Source organism: Melanostigma gelatinosum (genome assembly GCF_949748355.1).
Source record: "Melanostigma gelatinosum genome assembly, chromosome: 6".
NCBI lineage: Eukaryota > Metazoa > Chordata > Actinopteri > Perciformes > Zoarcidae > Melanostigma > Melanostigma gelatinosum.
The window spans coordinates 5,840,759-5,858,623 of record NC_136639.1 but is presented as its reverse complement, the minus strand read 5'-3'; the positions used below and the strand labels follow the sequence as shown (position 1 = coordinate 5,858,623).

Sequence of the window (17,865 nt, the reverse complement as noted above, 5' to 3'; positions counted from 1 at the left end):
GCACAGAAGGACTTATTGCCCTAATACTGTTGGAGCGACACACACTGAGAAAGTTATACAACTTGTAAAAACACTAAGAGACACGGTCAATGAGTGCAATAATCTTACATTGTTACAAAGGAAAATTCTGCTCAGTTTTTCTGGATATTTGGAGACATTACGGATGCTTACACGGCTAAACTGAATAGTTCAGTAAAAACAAACTGGGTTCCCTTTGCTCGTACGATTGTTTGGGCTGGTGTGAAAGCTGTCAATCCAACCCTGGTACGGACCAACAACCGAAGAACTACATTCTGCTTCACAATGTTATGAATGATTAATGTGTATTTTTCAGACCTTTCTCTATTCCTTTCTTCTGTCTTGTGAAATACGGTTACATCTTTTTGAAATGAGTAAGGAACAATACCCTTCAACTGAACTACTCACAACCTGTGACGGGGGTTAGTTTCTCAAATTGCTTCCCCCCCCCAAGAGGATTCGCAATATAATACTACATATATATACCAATATAAAATACACCATGATGGAAGACTTGATCAAACACCCACGGATGGCGTCAGGATCCGCTTCTGTAAATGTTGGTTTCTGCAGCGCTCATTCCTAGTTCAAATTGGACATTCTGGCACAAACCTTTATTTTTATGATATTTGGTTTGGTATAACTCGATCAAACCATCTTATTTACAACCTGTTTGATCATCTGACGGCTCTGCCCGCTGCATAACGGGACTCCCTTCTAGCAATGTTTAGGGAGTCTTTCCGCCCACTGCCTCCGACTCTCATAGCAAACTATGACAGATGCCAGGAAACAGATGCGAAAGACCATTTGTTTTGAGGCTTTACAATCGACAAGGCATCGACACAGGAAATAATCAACATCAGGAATCATGATCAACCACCAGGAAATAGAGCGTCACCGAAGCTCAGTGACGTCGTTTGCTTCCTTTTCCACTCCGGAGCTCGGAAAATAGCAATTAGCGCCATAACACACTATCAATAATCGTGTTTTCTTCTTTTTTGCATCTTGGTTTCGCAACACACATTGTGCAGATGTGTGTCTGATAAGCTACAGTTTACAGCTGTTACTTGTTTTGAAGAAACAATGGCTGTTTTGTCGGCATCTGTGAATTACTGTAGCTCTGTGACAAGACCTAGCATGCACACACACACACAGGCATACATGCGTTGGTAACCCAGCAACAAACCCTAATTACCCTTTGCAATTGAATAGCGATCAGCAAAACAATTCACAGAGGATCTACTGGATGAAACATGCGTACACACACACTCTCTTACACACGAACATACGACTACACATGCAATATCACGTAGTCTCCTTCATTGCCATATTCTAGCATCTCAAGGTCTACAAGGCAGAAAACTGATCTATGTCACTGCCTGTTGACTGAATTTCCACGCAATTGATGTGCACTGTAACCTATACCGTGTTTCAGTGTTGCTTTATTTTTCTTTGGCCTCAAACCATTTGTTATGTCAACAGTACAGATAAAACTGGCATGCAGCTCGAAAAACAAAGCCATAAGGATCTGCAGTCAAGAAATCCCTGCATCCCTGGGAAAGACCACAGATCAATGGGGAGAAATGGTCAAATACTAGACTGCTGTTCTAAAGGTTACATGTAGCATTTATCTCAAATATACTGACAGCTATTTACTGCAGGGAGCCCTGGCGACAGTGGGTGAGTGGACAGAATGACGATGAAGGACGGTGGAAAAACTGAATGTTATATTTACTGCAAAATACTTGCTTTCAAAATGCGATTTCACAAGTAACGGCATTCACCGTCCATTCACACAAGATCAATAAGCCAATTGTAAAAACACAAAAGCCATTGAAGCTGATCGACTCGTTGCTAAAACACTGCTGTGGCTGCTGCGGATAACCAAAAGGCTGGCGAGGCGAGATAACGCGCTGTCAGATTCAGCCATCGATAAAATGATCTACGGTGCTGCTGCAGGCCGGGCCGGCTGCACAAGCTAAATACAATGTTTATTCAGGAATGTAACCCTGAGGCAAGAAAAGGTTCCAAAGACCCCTTCAGTAGATGTGAGACGACTGCCTCTTCTACCTCTTCTTTGCTCAGTTTATTTAAAGAAAAAGGCCCTTGCCGATATTACTGGACGAAAACAGCTAACAGTCCAGTCCTGAGAAGCTCCTTTAACAAACACAGCGAAGAGGATTTAACAGTGTGATGAAGTTCAAGTAAAGAATATCATGTTAGCTTTAAGGTTACTGACAAAGCCACAGGAAAAACTGCAAAGCGCTGCTCTCCGTTTGCTCTTTGCAAGCCAATATTGACGTGGCTGCTGATCCTTCAGTGAGACGGCTTCATTTCAGCACCACGGAGAGCTCCGCGGCACTCAGCCGGGGCTCATGCTCGGCTAATTCTTCCCCCTCTCTTTGGCTGCAAACAACATCTGTTGGTCTGCCTCTCCAACCGCAGCAATAATGTAACTCATAGGAGACTCCCAAACACTTCAGCTCAGGGCAAGAGGAAAACAACCGTCGAAAACACTCTGGATTTTTAAAGAAGACAGAGTATGTTCAAACTACCTGTAATACTTGCATTTCGTTCTAAAAAAACTGTACTAATGTGACAATCAAACAAGGTTATATTCACAGACAGGATTGTTTTTTTCTGTGTAACCAGTACTGCAGATAGTCCGCAGTGCAATTCAGCCACAGGATCTGTTCAAGACGTTTACCACTCCAAAAACCTCGGCTTGTCTCTATTTCCACTGCTCTATCCACCTACACATAAAACCAACAGCTGAGCACAAGTCACGCCACATCTCTAGGGGGTTGTCATGAGTAGTCATTCTGGGAAATGTCGGAAAACAGTAACCGAGGTAGAAGTAGACGAGGCAGCTCGAGGGAATGCGAGTACAGCGATTTAGGAAACTACAATATTCAGCACAAAGTAACTCCTGGAATGTGTTGTATACAATAGAAACGTGTGAAAACAGTGTTTCAAGTGTCCAGGGAGATTTGAAGATGAATTAAGTGCATGTATGCACATACACACACGCATATACACACACACACACACACACACAGGCCCCTCCATGAACATCCCTGAGCAGCCTCTCATATACAGTAGTTTTTCATGCTACCTGTCATCATTCTGAAATGTCTGGTCCCCCAGCAGCAAATCCCTGAAGCGATAGCGAGGCGGAAGAGGAGGCACCTCCGTGTCCACCTCTGCCATCTTGAGAGCCGAGATGTCCAGGATGACGCCAGAGTTGCTGCTGTTGTTCCTCTGCAGGGTGTCAGTGGAGGGCCTGCGGGACGAGGAGGACAGCAGCATCTGCTCATCGACATGCAGAGAGTCTGGTACATTGCAGCGACATTACAGCACATTTTTCCAAGCTAACTGACCACGATAAGATTGTGTATGTACAGTGAATATAAGACATTGGGCTTCACACAAGAACCACACGTATGAACAGATTTGTACACGAGTGATTTAGGAGAACTTGACGTATTCACAGATTTTCTTGTATTTTGAATTAATTTTAACTTGGTATTTTTCCCCCATACCTTGGCTTTAGCGGGTGTTTTAATTCCGCTGCAGACTCTGTTAAAGATTATAGACTTTCTCCGGAAGCAGTACTTTGATATATGACATAAGGGGCATAGACGCATAGCCTTATATGGTATGATTGATGCTTTAATTATGCTAATTTCCATTTCCAATTACCATGAATGCACGCTCATTTACGCTTGTCATTTACACAGTTATCTGAAGTTAGGAGCGTTCGCTGAATCTGAGGTGGAACACTCGTATGAGCTCATCGTACTAAAAAAAAGCAAGAGAATGTTAAGAATACAAAAACGTCTTGCATGAGGTCCAATGACTGAAAAGTCCATTGCTGGGGAGGGAATTGTACTGAGAAGTCTAAAGGCAGTTACAGGGTTGCATAATGAGTAAGAACACACGAGTACAGAAAATCGCTGTATTTATTGATCTGGGGCAAAATAAATGAGCAAAGGAGAAGTTTATCTGTGTGCATACTGATTCCAAATGAACACTGCATGCATTTAAACACTTGAATGAGGATTGTGCCCGAACTCTTAAGCTGTTCGGTCTACAGTGTCAAACGCAGCAGAGAAATCAGATGAAAGAAATGCTCAACGTCGACGGATTCTCCGAGCCAAAGTAAGTCATGCATGAACGTCTGAACCAAATGGTTTGACGTAACTGTCCTATTTCACGTGTGTCATGTATTAATTTTAAAAAAAACATACACAATCACATAAATTATAGAAAAAGAAAAAAAAGTCAAAGTTGACACTGAAGGGACTGATTACTGCGGAGACGAGTATGAAAATACAACCCACCTGCTTGTACATAACAGTAAAAGTGCACGTGTGTGTCTACTGCACACAGTGCTAGCTACGGAGTCGTGTGCGCTTATGTACATGCGTTACCACCATGCCACTCAGTGTCACATATAGGGGAATTAAGAGCTTCGGGAAATTACCTGTCATCATGGGAACCGGAGGATCGGCGCAGAGGGCTCGAGGATCGGCGGGGAGGGCTCATAGCTGCCTCTTGAGGGGGCGAAATGAGTGACAAAGGAGAGAGCAAGTGAAAGAGAAAGAGACACGAAAGACAGAGTGAGAGAGAGTTTAAAAACACACAAAATCCAGTTCACCTCTTTCAGACTTAGCGAGGAAGCAATATGATTCACTGCCCGTGTCTCAGCTTACCTGTCCTCAAGAGTTCAGCCCGACCTCTGAAATGTGCCGCTCTTTAAACAGAGCGGGATTACACAGTTTAATATTAATGTGTTCACTGTCGTTTCATTATTCATAGTGTATATTCTGACAAAGAGAAAACTAGCATTTCAGGAGGGTTAATCAGCTATGATCCACACATATATTGAAGGCACTCTGGGGGGGGGGGGGGATCACCTTATCAAAGTGGTGTTAAACCAATTTTCTGCCCACGAAGCAACACAGGGAGAGGAATATAACTTTAGAAATAGGACAGCGACGTTTCTACCTCAGCTACAACGTATGCATGTCCAGCTGAACATGGTTTATTCATGCGCGTGTGGGTGTTTCTACTTGAATGAATCAATGTTCATCTTAATTCATAGATGGCTCTGAGAGGTATAATCCCATAATTTATTGGTGCATCCTGTTTAGAAGACTTTGAATCCCACCCTCCTGTAAGCCAGAGGGAACAATAAGTGGGTAATACAGAGTATTTGTGTGTGGTCATAGTGCCGTGTGGGCAGCCTTGAGTGGGCTAATAGCACCAAGAGACACGCTCTCCCGTGAAACCAAAAAACCCCGAGACAGAGGAAAGCGAGTGCATGGGGGGGGGGGGGATGAGAAAGCGGTGTGCTGGTGAGGAAAACAGGATGTGTCCTCAATGTCCCCTTTACATTAGGAGAGAACTGGATGATATAAAAGTATCTAAAAAAAGAGACGATGAATGCAAGTCCACCAAGATGAACCTTGAAATACTGAGTGTGCAACCTCTGAGGGACGACATAATGGATGAGGCGAAGTGACCACAATGATAGGGAACAGAACTGCTCCCAGTGGGAGTCGGTCTCCACTTAGAGAATATACCGCAGATCCAGACCAAAGAAAGCAGATGAAGCGAGGAAAAATGCATGCAGGGCATAGATAGAAATGTGTCTCTCCATAAATAAGAAGACCCAGAAGATCTTCAAATATGATGAATTGCGGTATAGGCCCAAGGTCGATGTCACTTACTGTACGTGGGATTAATATGCAGAGACCATAAGCAATATCTAAAACAATGTGTCCTGTAAGTTGTCTTTATGGTTATATAAAAATATATTAATTCATTTGGTCAAGGGTTTATCTTTAAAACAAAACATCATATTCAAAGAAAAGTTTGTTGGTGACAGCGCAAAGCCTTCCAAACTACTTTCCGCGTGAACAAACAGATATTTCAGAGCAATTTCTGGTTTCAAAGAAGATTATCATGACAGTTTCCTATACTGCTGATCAACCAAACGTCTGCAGTTAAGTCCAGCATCAATATTAAAGAGACACTAGCCTATATATAAATAGTTAGAGAACAGAGAGGAAGGTCACAAGTAACTCCATCTGACTGAGCACCATTGCAAAACAGAGAGGATGCAACAACACTACCAAGAGCTGAGCTGAACGTCCACAACATTAAGACAATAAGAGTTTATATTACCACAGATGTTTAGATCAGCTAGAATGGCAATGTTATTGCCTGGAGACACAATAACAAAACAAACACTCCCGCTGGCATTGAGTAAACCTATAAATGAAGTCAGGCACACAGGCTAAATCAGACTTTTTCTTCTTTTTTGTTTTACCAACTTCGTTTACCTGGCTGCGGTCCCGCGTGTGTCCGAGGGCCCATCATCGTAAACACGCGATTGGTTGAGATAACCTCCACACACTGCCCATGCAGCATTGCCTGTGTGACAGATGAGGATGTTTGCCATCAACGCGCCCAGGCTGCGAACGCCCTATCATCGTTAGAAAAACCGGTAATTGCTAAAAGGGGCGGGGGAGTCGACTCCAGCGGTCAGGTGGCGACCACGAGTCCAATAGGTCACCCTCGACGACACCAACACTGCTGCTTGACGAGCTGCCTATCTGCAGGCTTCCATGCTGCTGTTATTTAGGTTGATGAGGTGAGAAACTAGTCCCGGTTCCTCGGCGCTGGTTGGCCGACACGCCTTTAAAATAAAAATCCCCGTCGTAATTTATCGCACACCTGACATGTTCATTTCAATATCAATGCGCGAGTCCCCAAAACCGCCACCAATACCGAGCGACTTCATGGTCGCCTAGCAACAACTTTATTTGGTATAGTGTTGACGAACTACATTGCTCGGCGGAAGCATGGATGAACTGTTATTTTTAGTCCCGTGCGGTCGAATATGAACCAGATTTGCCTTGTTCTTTTTTAATTACTTCGCAAATCCCGTTTTCAGCTGCTCCCACACGTCACGCGCTTCCTCTGGCTCTTTCTCCGTTGCAGTCTTCTGTCTCACAACATTTTCTAGAATAAGGACATCATGTGAGCGCGCTGTACTCCCTGCATGGTTTCCATGCTTTCCTGTCAGCATCAGCATCTTTCTCCTCCATCCCTCCTTCCCCCAAAAGACGGAGCAGCAGGAGGACGCTCACGTCACCCACGGGTGCCTCGCCATCTACTGGAGAACTTTACAGTGGCGTGCTGAGGAAAACTGATGTGTTTGATGCTGACAGGGAACTTCTCACAACCAATAAAGGCGTTTCGTGAAGTGAATAAACCTAAGAATAGAAACTGTAATTCTGCATCATCATGGTTTCTTGCCCTCCAACTTGTCTGTGCCTTTGTGTCTGGATACATAAGACTGCTTCTTCTGTTTTATGAGCAATAGAATGGTGTGAAACGCCTGTGCTGGTGTGTGTACGCTACATCAGTCAGAGTCATCTGGTGGTAAGAGGTGGAAAGTGACATGTACTTGTGACAGTTGCATATCATTCAGTAAAAACAAGTAAATCTGTCTTAAGGGTTTAAATGGCCCCCAAAGACATTTGCCAAAAACAACACATTGGAATTACAACCGTCCCCAAATCGTAAGTCATTTATTCATTTTCTTATCATAATATCTCAATGTCCAACATTAAAGATGGAGTACACACAGTGCATGCAAAGTCTTGGCAACTTCTAGGAAATCCACAACCTATAGTCTACGTCCGTTATTTCCCTTCTGTTAAAACATACCTGCAATTGTTCTGTCCTCTGCTATCTGTCTCACAATCGTCCCCCTCAAATTGAAAAATATATTCATTCTGAGTGCGCTCGGCGTCTGGCTGGAGACACCGCTGGCTTGTATGTGTGTGTTTGCGTCTCTCCCGGAAAAAAAATCTGCGTCGCTCTGTGTGCTCAGCCTCTCCACATTTCAGCCCATTATATTCTCCAGGGGACAAGAGCTCCGAGCGTCATCGTTTCGAAAAACCCACACAGCCACTTACGCTGCTTTCCCATGCCAGCAGTCAGATTTCACTCACGCGTTTATCTCACGCAGCATCTTGATTCTCACAGATTTCTTTTTCCCAACAACTTGATCCAGCTGATTTTGTTATTTTGCAACCCATTCCGTGGCTGCCTATTGGCTGTTGAGTGTTTTACACAAGCTAAATGATGAAATACCGTAATAGTAACAGTGATTTGTTTACAGTCGATGCTGAGGGGTAATTGAAAATGTGATAGTGTCACAGATATTGACAGAAGCATGATGTACACATGCAAACAGTAGCCTACAGATGAATATCTATTCCTAAGGGGAAAACATTCCTGAGCAAAGCAGAAAGGATTACAACATAAAAAACCCACGTACTCACACATCATTATACCATTTAACTGTATTACTTTGAAAACATTCAGTACTTTCTCCTTCAAAAGCATACATCAAGATTAAGATTGAAGCAAAATACTCAATACTGAAAAGATGGAGCATTCTGTCACCTACAAATCCTGCACATTCTTCAACCAAACATCTGAATTACTTCTGTGTTTACGTCCATCTCTTTGGCTCATACCCATTACTCTTATCAATAAAATGGCAGTACACAAATGACATGTACAAGTGCTGCTTAATGCACTATTTTGTGGAACACCGATCACTTTGTCATGTTTGACGTCGCAATGTTTTTGTCTAATATCATGGTTAGAGCGATGAAATTGGCTCGGCTGGTACATAAAAACAGTATTGGTCTGGATATTATTATGGTGGTACTGAATCACATTGGTAAATCCAAATCCAAATATTTGACATGTGTTTTTTTGGGGGGAAATGTAATGTATTTGCTGCTGATTCATCTCTCTAAAAAGGTCTGTTTTATAAGCTGGAGACATAAAATGATCCATAACTTGAATGGTAACCTGGTAACCTATAATGTGCTTTAATGTAATGCTCCTAGTTGCGATGTAACAGCAGCTAGGATTTGACGAATGCAGCGTTGTCTCATATTGGAGTGAATCCTTAAGTTATTCAGCCATTATCCTGCCTCATTTAAGCCGCATCACGAGCCGTACACTCATTCGGCTATTTCTCTCCGACACCTCTGTCCTCTTCACATAAAACGAGCGTTGTCTCAGCACAGCACAGCCACTCTCCCGCCTGGATGCTTGCTCTTCATGCTTCCAAAGTGTCTAAAAACAGACGGAGGGAGAAAACAAGACTCAGACATTGAAGCACTCAGTAAACAGCGGAGCCCGAAGGCGTTTGTAAGATATAGGAGCCTTTCATTACTATACATGAATCACAAAGGGACTCTCTTTGACTGTATCGAAGCAGCAGACCTCCTTGATGTAAAGTTTGTTTTGTCCTTAGCTTGGAATTGGTTGTATGACTGTATCGTAACGGCAAGATAGACCGTAATCTGTATGGAATGTTTCATTTAAATTGAAGAGGAACAGGGGTCATTTCTCTGAGTGGGTAATGAGGCTTTTCTCTTTTCTCCTTATTCATCATAACACTTTGACCAAAGAACATATTTTACACCTTTTACAGCACCACACTGCATCCTAATTTCCCACACAAGTACGATACAAAATGAAAATGTTCCCATGAGATGCAGCTCATTCTGTCTTAATTTAAACCCTCGTATCAGGAAAACTTGCTCCTTTATAGTCGCATATACACTCACACCTTCAGGAATCAGCAGACACTCTTATACACGCACCTCACACCATAAAGCCAAACTTTTCTTTCTTTTTACCCTTTTTCCATTGTATTAAGTTCTGTCTATAGTCTCACCCGTCTGTCCTGCTTCACATTAAAAAAACAAATGTAGATCCTTACGCCCAAATATTCTGGATACGTGATACACTGTGTTTTCCGCTACTGTATTTATGGTTTGGTTATCACTGCATCCTTGCTGTGTTTGGCATTTTCAGTGTAGTTCCTGCAAACCACATTAACAGGGAATGGAAACAAAAAATGATTCAGAGCTTAGGGCGTTATTTGAATGACGAGTAATCTCTTGGAAGCCCAGTTCAAATAACGCAACAGCAAAGAGCACTAAGGAGCATGAAGGAAGTCACGGCATTAGCTTTCTTCTTACCTCCATGTGTTGGTTTCATGACAGTAAGCTTCTATTGTTTTCAGATTGGTGACACCATCAGAGCCTCCGACAGCCATCAAGGCACCATTGAACACTACGAGGGACATCTGAGGCACAACACACACGAGTTAGTGGGAATGATAGAAAATGACATCAACAAACAAATCTAAATGAAATATATTTGAAATGTTCTTGTGACTATATTATGAATATTGCAGACCAGCTTACTTAAGTAATTTAAGTTACACTGTGCCATCATCATATACTTTTATAACAGCATGAGATCAATAGTTTTAGCACACAATACACAAAATATGTTTTCTAGACACCTTTTAGCCTCAATAGCGACCCCATCAGGATGAATTGCAATAACTCTGGTGATCCCTGAATGTTTCATCTAGCACAGCGGTTCCCAAACTTCGGACCAATGAGAGAACAGTTTGCTCGCGCGTGGCGTTTGTTTACAATATTTAGTCCGCTGTTAAATGTTGCAGTGTAAACACAAACCGAACAAAGGGGCAACTGCAACATTGTATCATATTAACCTGAATCAGAACAAAGCAAACAACTGAAGGTGTGAAAACGGCCTGAAACACTGCAACAAAGTTTCAATAACTTTCAGTTACACAAGGCGTGACTTTTAAAGAGCAATCAGGATGGCGAGCACACACGCACAGGCTCAGAGGCAGATTGCATCACATTTAATTTACAATCAACCACACATGGAATGAGAATGCAGTTGTTTTGGGCTGTTTTGTAACTCCTCCAATTTCGATATAAAAAATGTAAGGGGCTTTTGACTTGCACTGGCATGCTTGGTGTTCAGGTGGCGACGTAAATAAGAGGGTTTCAGACTGCTGTTAGCCAGAACCTCACTGCACACCACACTTTGGGAATCCCTGATCTAGCACCATCATCAGGTCTCTATTTCTTCCATATTTGGTTTATGACCAAACACATGCAAAACTAATGCCATTCCCATCAGCCTCATCTCTGTTTTGTGGTCATTGGCATATGTTAACACGGTAAACTAAAATGGTGAACATGTTAAAGGTTATGCCAATCCATCCATGGCATGCCAGAAAAAAAGTTACCAGAGTTTCACCCGTTATTTTGCTCTTAGAACAAACAACAAATATTTAGTCTGTGGGATCCAAAAATAGTGATGACACCTTAAACCTCCACAGACATATTTGAGGTCATCTGTTATTAAGAACTGTGTCTTTCCCTCAGTCGTGTCAGTCGTATTGACTTTTCCCATCTTTTCTTATCGTTTATAAAAATAAACCGGACCTGCGGGGAGGCCTTACATCTGTGGTGTCTTGGTGATCCATTACTCACGTCGTCCCTCTTGCTCCTCATGCGTTTGACAGGAGTCCACCTCATGGTGTCTGGGTCAAACCTCTCTGCACCGCAGAGCTTCAGGTTGAGCTCGTCTTTGCCCCCAGCCACGTAGATGTGTCCCAGGTACACGGCGCAGCCGGCGTTCTCCCTGGGACTCAGCATGTGGGCGCATATCGACCAGGTACCGTCTACAAGGTTGTATCGCTCCACTGGGGGACATTTAGAGGATAGCAGGAGTCATAAGAGGCCACATACACCATTTAATACACAGCTGCACACACCGTATGAGTAATACCTTACAGACAGGCAGGGTTTATATGCCTAGGGTACAGTTAATGCAATGAAATAACAGAAAAAAGCTGAAAATGCCATGCAAGATGTATTTAGATCTATTTATTTTTCAATAAAAGCTCACAAAAGGTTGTGGGAATTTCACTGACGTGCTCTTCTCACAGACTGAAATAGTCAGTGACAAGAAAGAGGCAGCACAACATAACCCCTGTTTATCTTTGGCATGGTCACAGGGCTAAAGAATGTGTGTGTGTGTGTGTGCGTCTGTGCATGTGTGTGTGTGTGTGTATGTGTGAATATGGGTTAGAATAAAAGGTCAAGTAAGTCGTTATGTGTGACTAAAGTCCTGCCACACGTCAAAAAAGTTGTCAAAGGTAGCTGAGATTTAAAAAAAAAAATAATAATAATGGTGGGAACAAGTAAATTCCCCAAATGCCTCCACGCACAAAATAACAGTTTTAAGTAGTATTCCCACATAAATAAACGACCAGCATCCCTTTAAGCTTCTTTCATTTGTCATCGCTTGTTTGCGATCACGTGATGAAATGAAGAAGAGCAATTTTTCCCACAACTTGACCGATTTGCCCGGTGTGGAGGCGATCAACGTCACAAATGACCTCGTCCTCCAGACGTCTTACAACACGGCTTGCCAGATGAAGTCATTGAAGAGTATAGAGGCTTACATCTATACTTTGTGTGCGGTTGGGTCCACGACCTCGGAACCAAAGTAGCATTGAACGACTGCCGTCTTGTTTTTTTGCCCGGGTAGCTAGCATCGCTAAAAACAAATTTCCCGGTAGATAGCTAACTAGCTTTCTCCCGCACAAAAACAATGACGAAACACCGGCAAAAAACACAGATCATGGTGGTGATATCGCCGAAAACATTGATGGTTTATGTTTTTCGTCAGTTTTAGCTATAGCTATGTAGTTAGCAAAATGACTCTGCTCCTCCAGACTCAAAAATAGCCCTTTTTTGATCGGTTAGAACAGCCGTAAACAGCGTAAACCAAGGGCATTATTGCTGCAGTATTGAACCTGCGTGCCAGTTGCCTGCCCTCCATCTAGAAAACACGCCGATGTGCGACGTCATCTGCAAAGAGCCCATTTCTCTTCTTTAAGTTGCACTACTACTTGTGCTAGCTGTAAAAAGTCCCATCAACACTCAAAAGCACTGGCTTTAAAATAAAGTGTGTGCAGTTCCATTTTTAATTGAGTTTTCCAATGAGAAATTAAAGAAGTGCTGGAGCCATTAGTCAGTGAATCAAGTAGTCGATGGAAAATGAATCACTGGCAATTCTTCAGAATCAATTTATCCTCTGAGTCATTTATTAAAAGCACAAATACTTAACGTTTGGTGGTGCCAGCTTCTCAAATGTGAGGATTTGCTGGACTTTTTGTTTCATATAATTTGAGATTGATCAGCTTTGGGCGTTGAGGCTGACAATTTGTGTGGTTTGATGTCTTTTCTTTTTTTTTGACCACATCTCTCACCTGAGTTCAGAGCCATGTCGCCGTCGTTCCCTCCGATCACATACAAGTGGCCCTCCAGCACAGCAGCCACCGCTCTGGTGCGTCTGGTCAGCATTGCTGCCTGCTTGCTCCATGTGTTCACTGTTGGGTCATACCTAGACAAATGAAAGAGAACAACAACAAACAAACAAAAAAGGTCAAATAATGCATAGTAGTCCCACTTAATGTCGAATAGATCACCCTTTGTTTACAGTTTGCATGAAGATGATTCGCAGTTCATTTCAAAATACTATATAGACCTTTTGCAGCATCCTTCTGTACCTCTCCACAGTATTTATGGCAGCAACGCCGTCGTGTCCCCCGATGGCATACAGGTATCCGTCCATCGCCACCAGACAGACTCCGCTGCGGGGGCTGCTCAAGGGTGCTACATCTGTCCTCCAGCTGTCTGTGTCGGGGCTGTACCTGCAGTGACGGGGGTGTGTTGGTGGGAGGTTAAATCAGGTGCTGCTGTTATTGACAACTCGAATAGAGCCAACACAAACACGCCTTCATAGAGACGTGTGCTGGTTTGCTTTTCAGGGACACATTCGCACTGGGAGAATGAATTTGAGTTGTGTGGGCATCTGTGTAAACATGCAGTGTTTCCTCTCCACTGGAGGGCCATTCGATACAAACCCACATCCCACAAAACACTTTCTCCGAATTGGCAAATATGTCAACAGTTCCCAGAAAATATTAGCACGGTGACCACCCTTCAGAGATTAGATGCACTCTGGTAACTAAAATGAGAGCTACAGCTGGTTTGGGTCAATTACAGCAGATCAGTCTGGAGCAGGTGGTTCCCTATACTGGTCTGCTGCCAGCCGGGGAGGATCATGATGGGGTCAGCTGGCTAGAATCCAGTTAAGGAGTGGCTGACTGTGGGAAGTGGATTTTTTTAGCTTTATCCACTGAAAAAAAGGTCAACAAATACTGCAAGTGGTCACTTTTTGAGTTATTAAACAAATGAGTGTATCGTGTGGCATCAGAGCCTTTGGACAAAAAAAAGAAGCAAATCCTGCAAAGGATAGGATTTTGGGTGGTTTCTTGCTCACAAAAAAGATGGCTTGTGGTTTAATGTCTCAAAGGTTTTCATCTAATTTCTGCCTCAATGCCGACCTCTGCTGGTCATTGATGTAAACAACATTAACTACAGTCATGTGATGTTGAGTTAGATTAACATCAGGAGTTAGGTTTTGGTGTGACAAAAAAACAACTGAAGAAAGTGAGAAATGCATATAACTTTGTTTTTCAATATAATCTGTTTTACATGACGTATTTTAGGTTTAATTAATGACATGCTCTCCTTCTTATGTTTTCCTCTGTGTCTGCAGAACATATGTTATTCATTTCCAGTAATATTCACATGTAAACAAGCTGTCCCGTCTCTCACCTCTCCACACTGCTGTAACATCTGATGTGATCTTCCCCACCCACTGTGTAGATCTTGCCATCCAGTGTACCCACAGCCACTTTGCCGCGGTTGTTGACCATGCGTGCTGCTGCTCTCCATTCATTGTACTCGGGGCAGAACTGTTCCACCGGACAGGATGGGTCGTCTTGGGTCCATCCCCCGACTGCCAACACAAAACAGGGCGCTCATCATTTTATCACAATTCAAAACGTATGACTCAGCACCAGGCCTATCTTTATGGCGCAGCGAGGAAAATAAATATATTTTCTTTTTTGCATTTCTCTATATGATGTAGAAGCAGTGAACACACTAAAGCATGGATCCAGTAGTATTGAGCTGTTTTGTCTGGTTTTCATGGTAATGCTTGGCAGAAAGATGTGCAATCCAGGAAAGTGAAAAATCACCAAAGTCAACTCTAAATTATGATGCAAATGCCACATATGGGTGACCAATAGAAAAACAAGTACAGTGAGGTGCTGGGCGACCACAAGCCCTACGCGAGCCTTTGTGTTTTGATGGTCGTGGTAGAGAGAGTCTTCGGTCAAGATCCACTGATTGCAAAGATCATTTGATTCCCATCATTTTCCCTCATTCACTGAGGTTTGTCTTTTAATTTGTCGCCTGTCAGTATGTTTTAATGGTCTTTGCTTTTGCCTGGATACAACATAATATATATATATATATATATATATATATATATATATATATATATATATATATATATATATATATATATATATATATAACGTTATTGTAGTGATACAGCATGTAATCAGCAATTAATGGCATGTCCATAGATCATATGATAAGTCAATTAAGGTAAATGTATTGACGTCATGTCCATATGTCGTAAAGCTGATCATTTAAATATGATCATTATTTTTAAAGAATGCTCCTCCTAGCTCTGGTGATACTGCAGTAGACACTTTGCTCATTTTCTGTCCTCCACGCAGAACAGAAAAACAGAACCTGCACGTAAAAATAAAAGTTCAGTATAATCAGAAAGTCTGCTTGTCAGACGTAAAACCAAATGCATCAACTGACCCATGAACATCATGTGATTGAAGATGTCTCTAGGGGGAAGTTTGCTGAGCTGTCTGCGAAGGGAGAGGGGGGTCCTTCCTTTGCTCTCTTTGATCATCATGAGGTGGGACTCTCGTTGTTCCAGGGCCGCCCTGAAACATTCAGTGATAGAGTAGACACATTGCAGTTATTATGGCAGTCACAATTTACTCTTGAGGGAACTACCGGTATTCAGCATAATAGTTATCATTGTCCAATTTCAGAGATTTACAATTTTTAACAATATACTTTTTTTTGAACGATTACAGAAAAGCAGTCGTTGGCAATGAATGTGTTAGATCCAAGGCGCCCTCCGATAATGATCATTTAATATGCATGAAAAGAAAATCACGTAAGTTCATTATTTTTGTTCAAGACATACAATAGTGCAGAAGTTAAGATATAGAGTTGAAAGGTGTACAGTAACTGCAAAAATGAATGAATTCATCAAGCAAGTACTAACTGTATATTCATTATGAGAAGTAATGATATCTCTCTATATTACATCTATATAGATGCATATTTATATCGACGTAAACAGCTTGTAAAACATTCGCTAAAGTTAAAAAAGCAAAGTGACAGTGTAACTTTTTGTATGTTCTAAAAAGTATTAAAAAAGTAACATCATTTGTAAATCTAATTTCAAATCAACAATATCACATCAAAGTGTTTCTTCCAAGTGTTAATTGTATTGCGGCAATTACACAAACGATGATGAATGACGCACAAATATTGCTCAAAGTCGACTTTGCATCTCCTAAATGAACCAGCACAGCGGCTTTTAGTCAGGATGAATAATCTTACCCTTGTTCATTGTACAACCCCATGTTTTATCTCCTCAGTACTTTGCTCTGCAGTCAAGACTTGTGCTGCTGCCTCTCAGCTGCACCTTGGTGTCAGTCAGGTCTCGGGCCTCCTGTGCTTTATCGCCACGCGCCGCTCTTCCACCCTGCCACTACTGACACGACATTGTACTCGTCCGCTGCGAGAAGTAAAACCTCCTCCCTCTTAGCAACACCACCGACCCCCATGCAAATTCTCCAAATCTCTCTCTCACACACCCTAACTCCAGCCTCCTTTTGACAACTGTCATGCCCAAAGAATTGTCCACGTGTGGCTAATTTTAGGTCCGGATGAGAGTGAGTTTAGACCAGGAACAGCCAGCCATGTGTTGTGGAGGGTCAAAAGGTTGAGGTACTAGTTACCGGAGAGGCTTTTCCTTCTGTTTGACTCTGATTGCATCATTACTGGTGACAGAAGCATTCGTCTTCACCATTTCACATTCTCCCCACATGACTCCAGATATTAGTTACAAGTCTCTCAGCCACTCCATCACTTCTTCGCGTGACTATGCTGCAGGACGCCTATATTTATAACTGATTCCAGCGGAAACGCCTCAGATGGTACGGTGATTCATCTCATGTGGGTCAAGGAAGAGAGGTCAAATGCAGATTCTACGTGGTCACTGCTGTTCTGTCGCCAGTACGTCGCTTCTAAAGGGCTGACCAACACATTTAGTTTGACTCTTTAGCATTATGCCGATGACTCAGATAGGTGGATGGATGGAAAGATAAACAGATAAATAAAGAGATATATAGATGGATAAATAGAAAGATGAATTTAAATAGATGAATATAATGACATTATATTGTAGTTTTACTCCATGTAAGTTATTGAACAGCTACAGTGACCAGTTACTTTTCGGAAATAGTCATATGGTTGCTTAAAAATAAAGAATACATCGATTAACTAGCCAACATATGAAGCTGTTATTAGCTCTTCCTCAACCAACTGCAACATTAAAGCACCATAATGGAGACTTTTTAAAGTGTGCCTCACTACTTTCACTCAATCAAATGATGTGAAAACTCTCTACCAGAGATTAAAGAAACACGGGAAAGCGAGACTTATACAGAACCAATCTAAAAACGAATGGTGTCAATTTCTATGGCCGCCAGATTGTACAAGCAACATTTATCTTCATGATGATAAGTTAAAGCAAAAAACGTGTCTATTGACACTTTAAAGACACAATTCATTTTTGACTTGACATTTTCTTTTTACTTTTGTTTACTTCGGTTTCCGCTCTGTTCCTTCATTCCTGAATTGTCACCCTTTAGAGATTATACCATTC

At 42.2% G+C, this 17,865-nt stretch overlaps 1 protein-coding gene across 1 annotated transcript in view; it reads right to left on the bottom strand.

Annotated features, from left to right (window-relative positions):
- Positions 1–10,081, bottom strand: part of kcnt1b (potassium sodium-activated channel subfamily T member 1b) — a 72,865-nt gene extending 62,784 nt beyond the window's left edge. The window contains exons 1-4 of the mRNA XM_079270734.1: positions 9,845–10,081; positions 7,762–9,192; positions 4,505–4,574; positions 3,134–3,301 (exon numbers count right to left, since the gene is read on the bottom strand). Coding sequence (XP_079126860.1) covers positions 3,134–3,301; positions 4,505–4,574; positions 7,762–7,828 — 305 coding nt within the window. The 5' untranslated portion in view covers positions 7,829–9,192; positions 9,845–10,081. The remainder of the gene's footprint in view (positions 1–3,133; positions 3,302–4,504; positions 4,575–7,761; positions 9,193–9,844) is intronic.
- Positions 10,082–17,865: the final 7,784 nt, after the last annotated feature.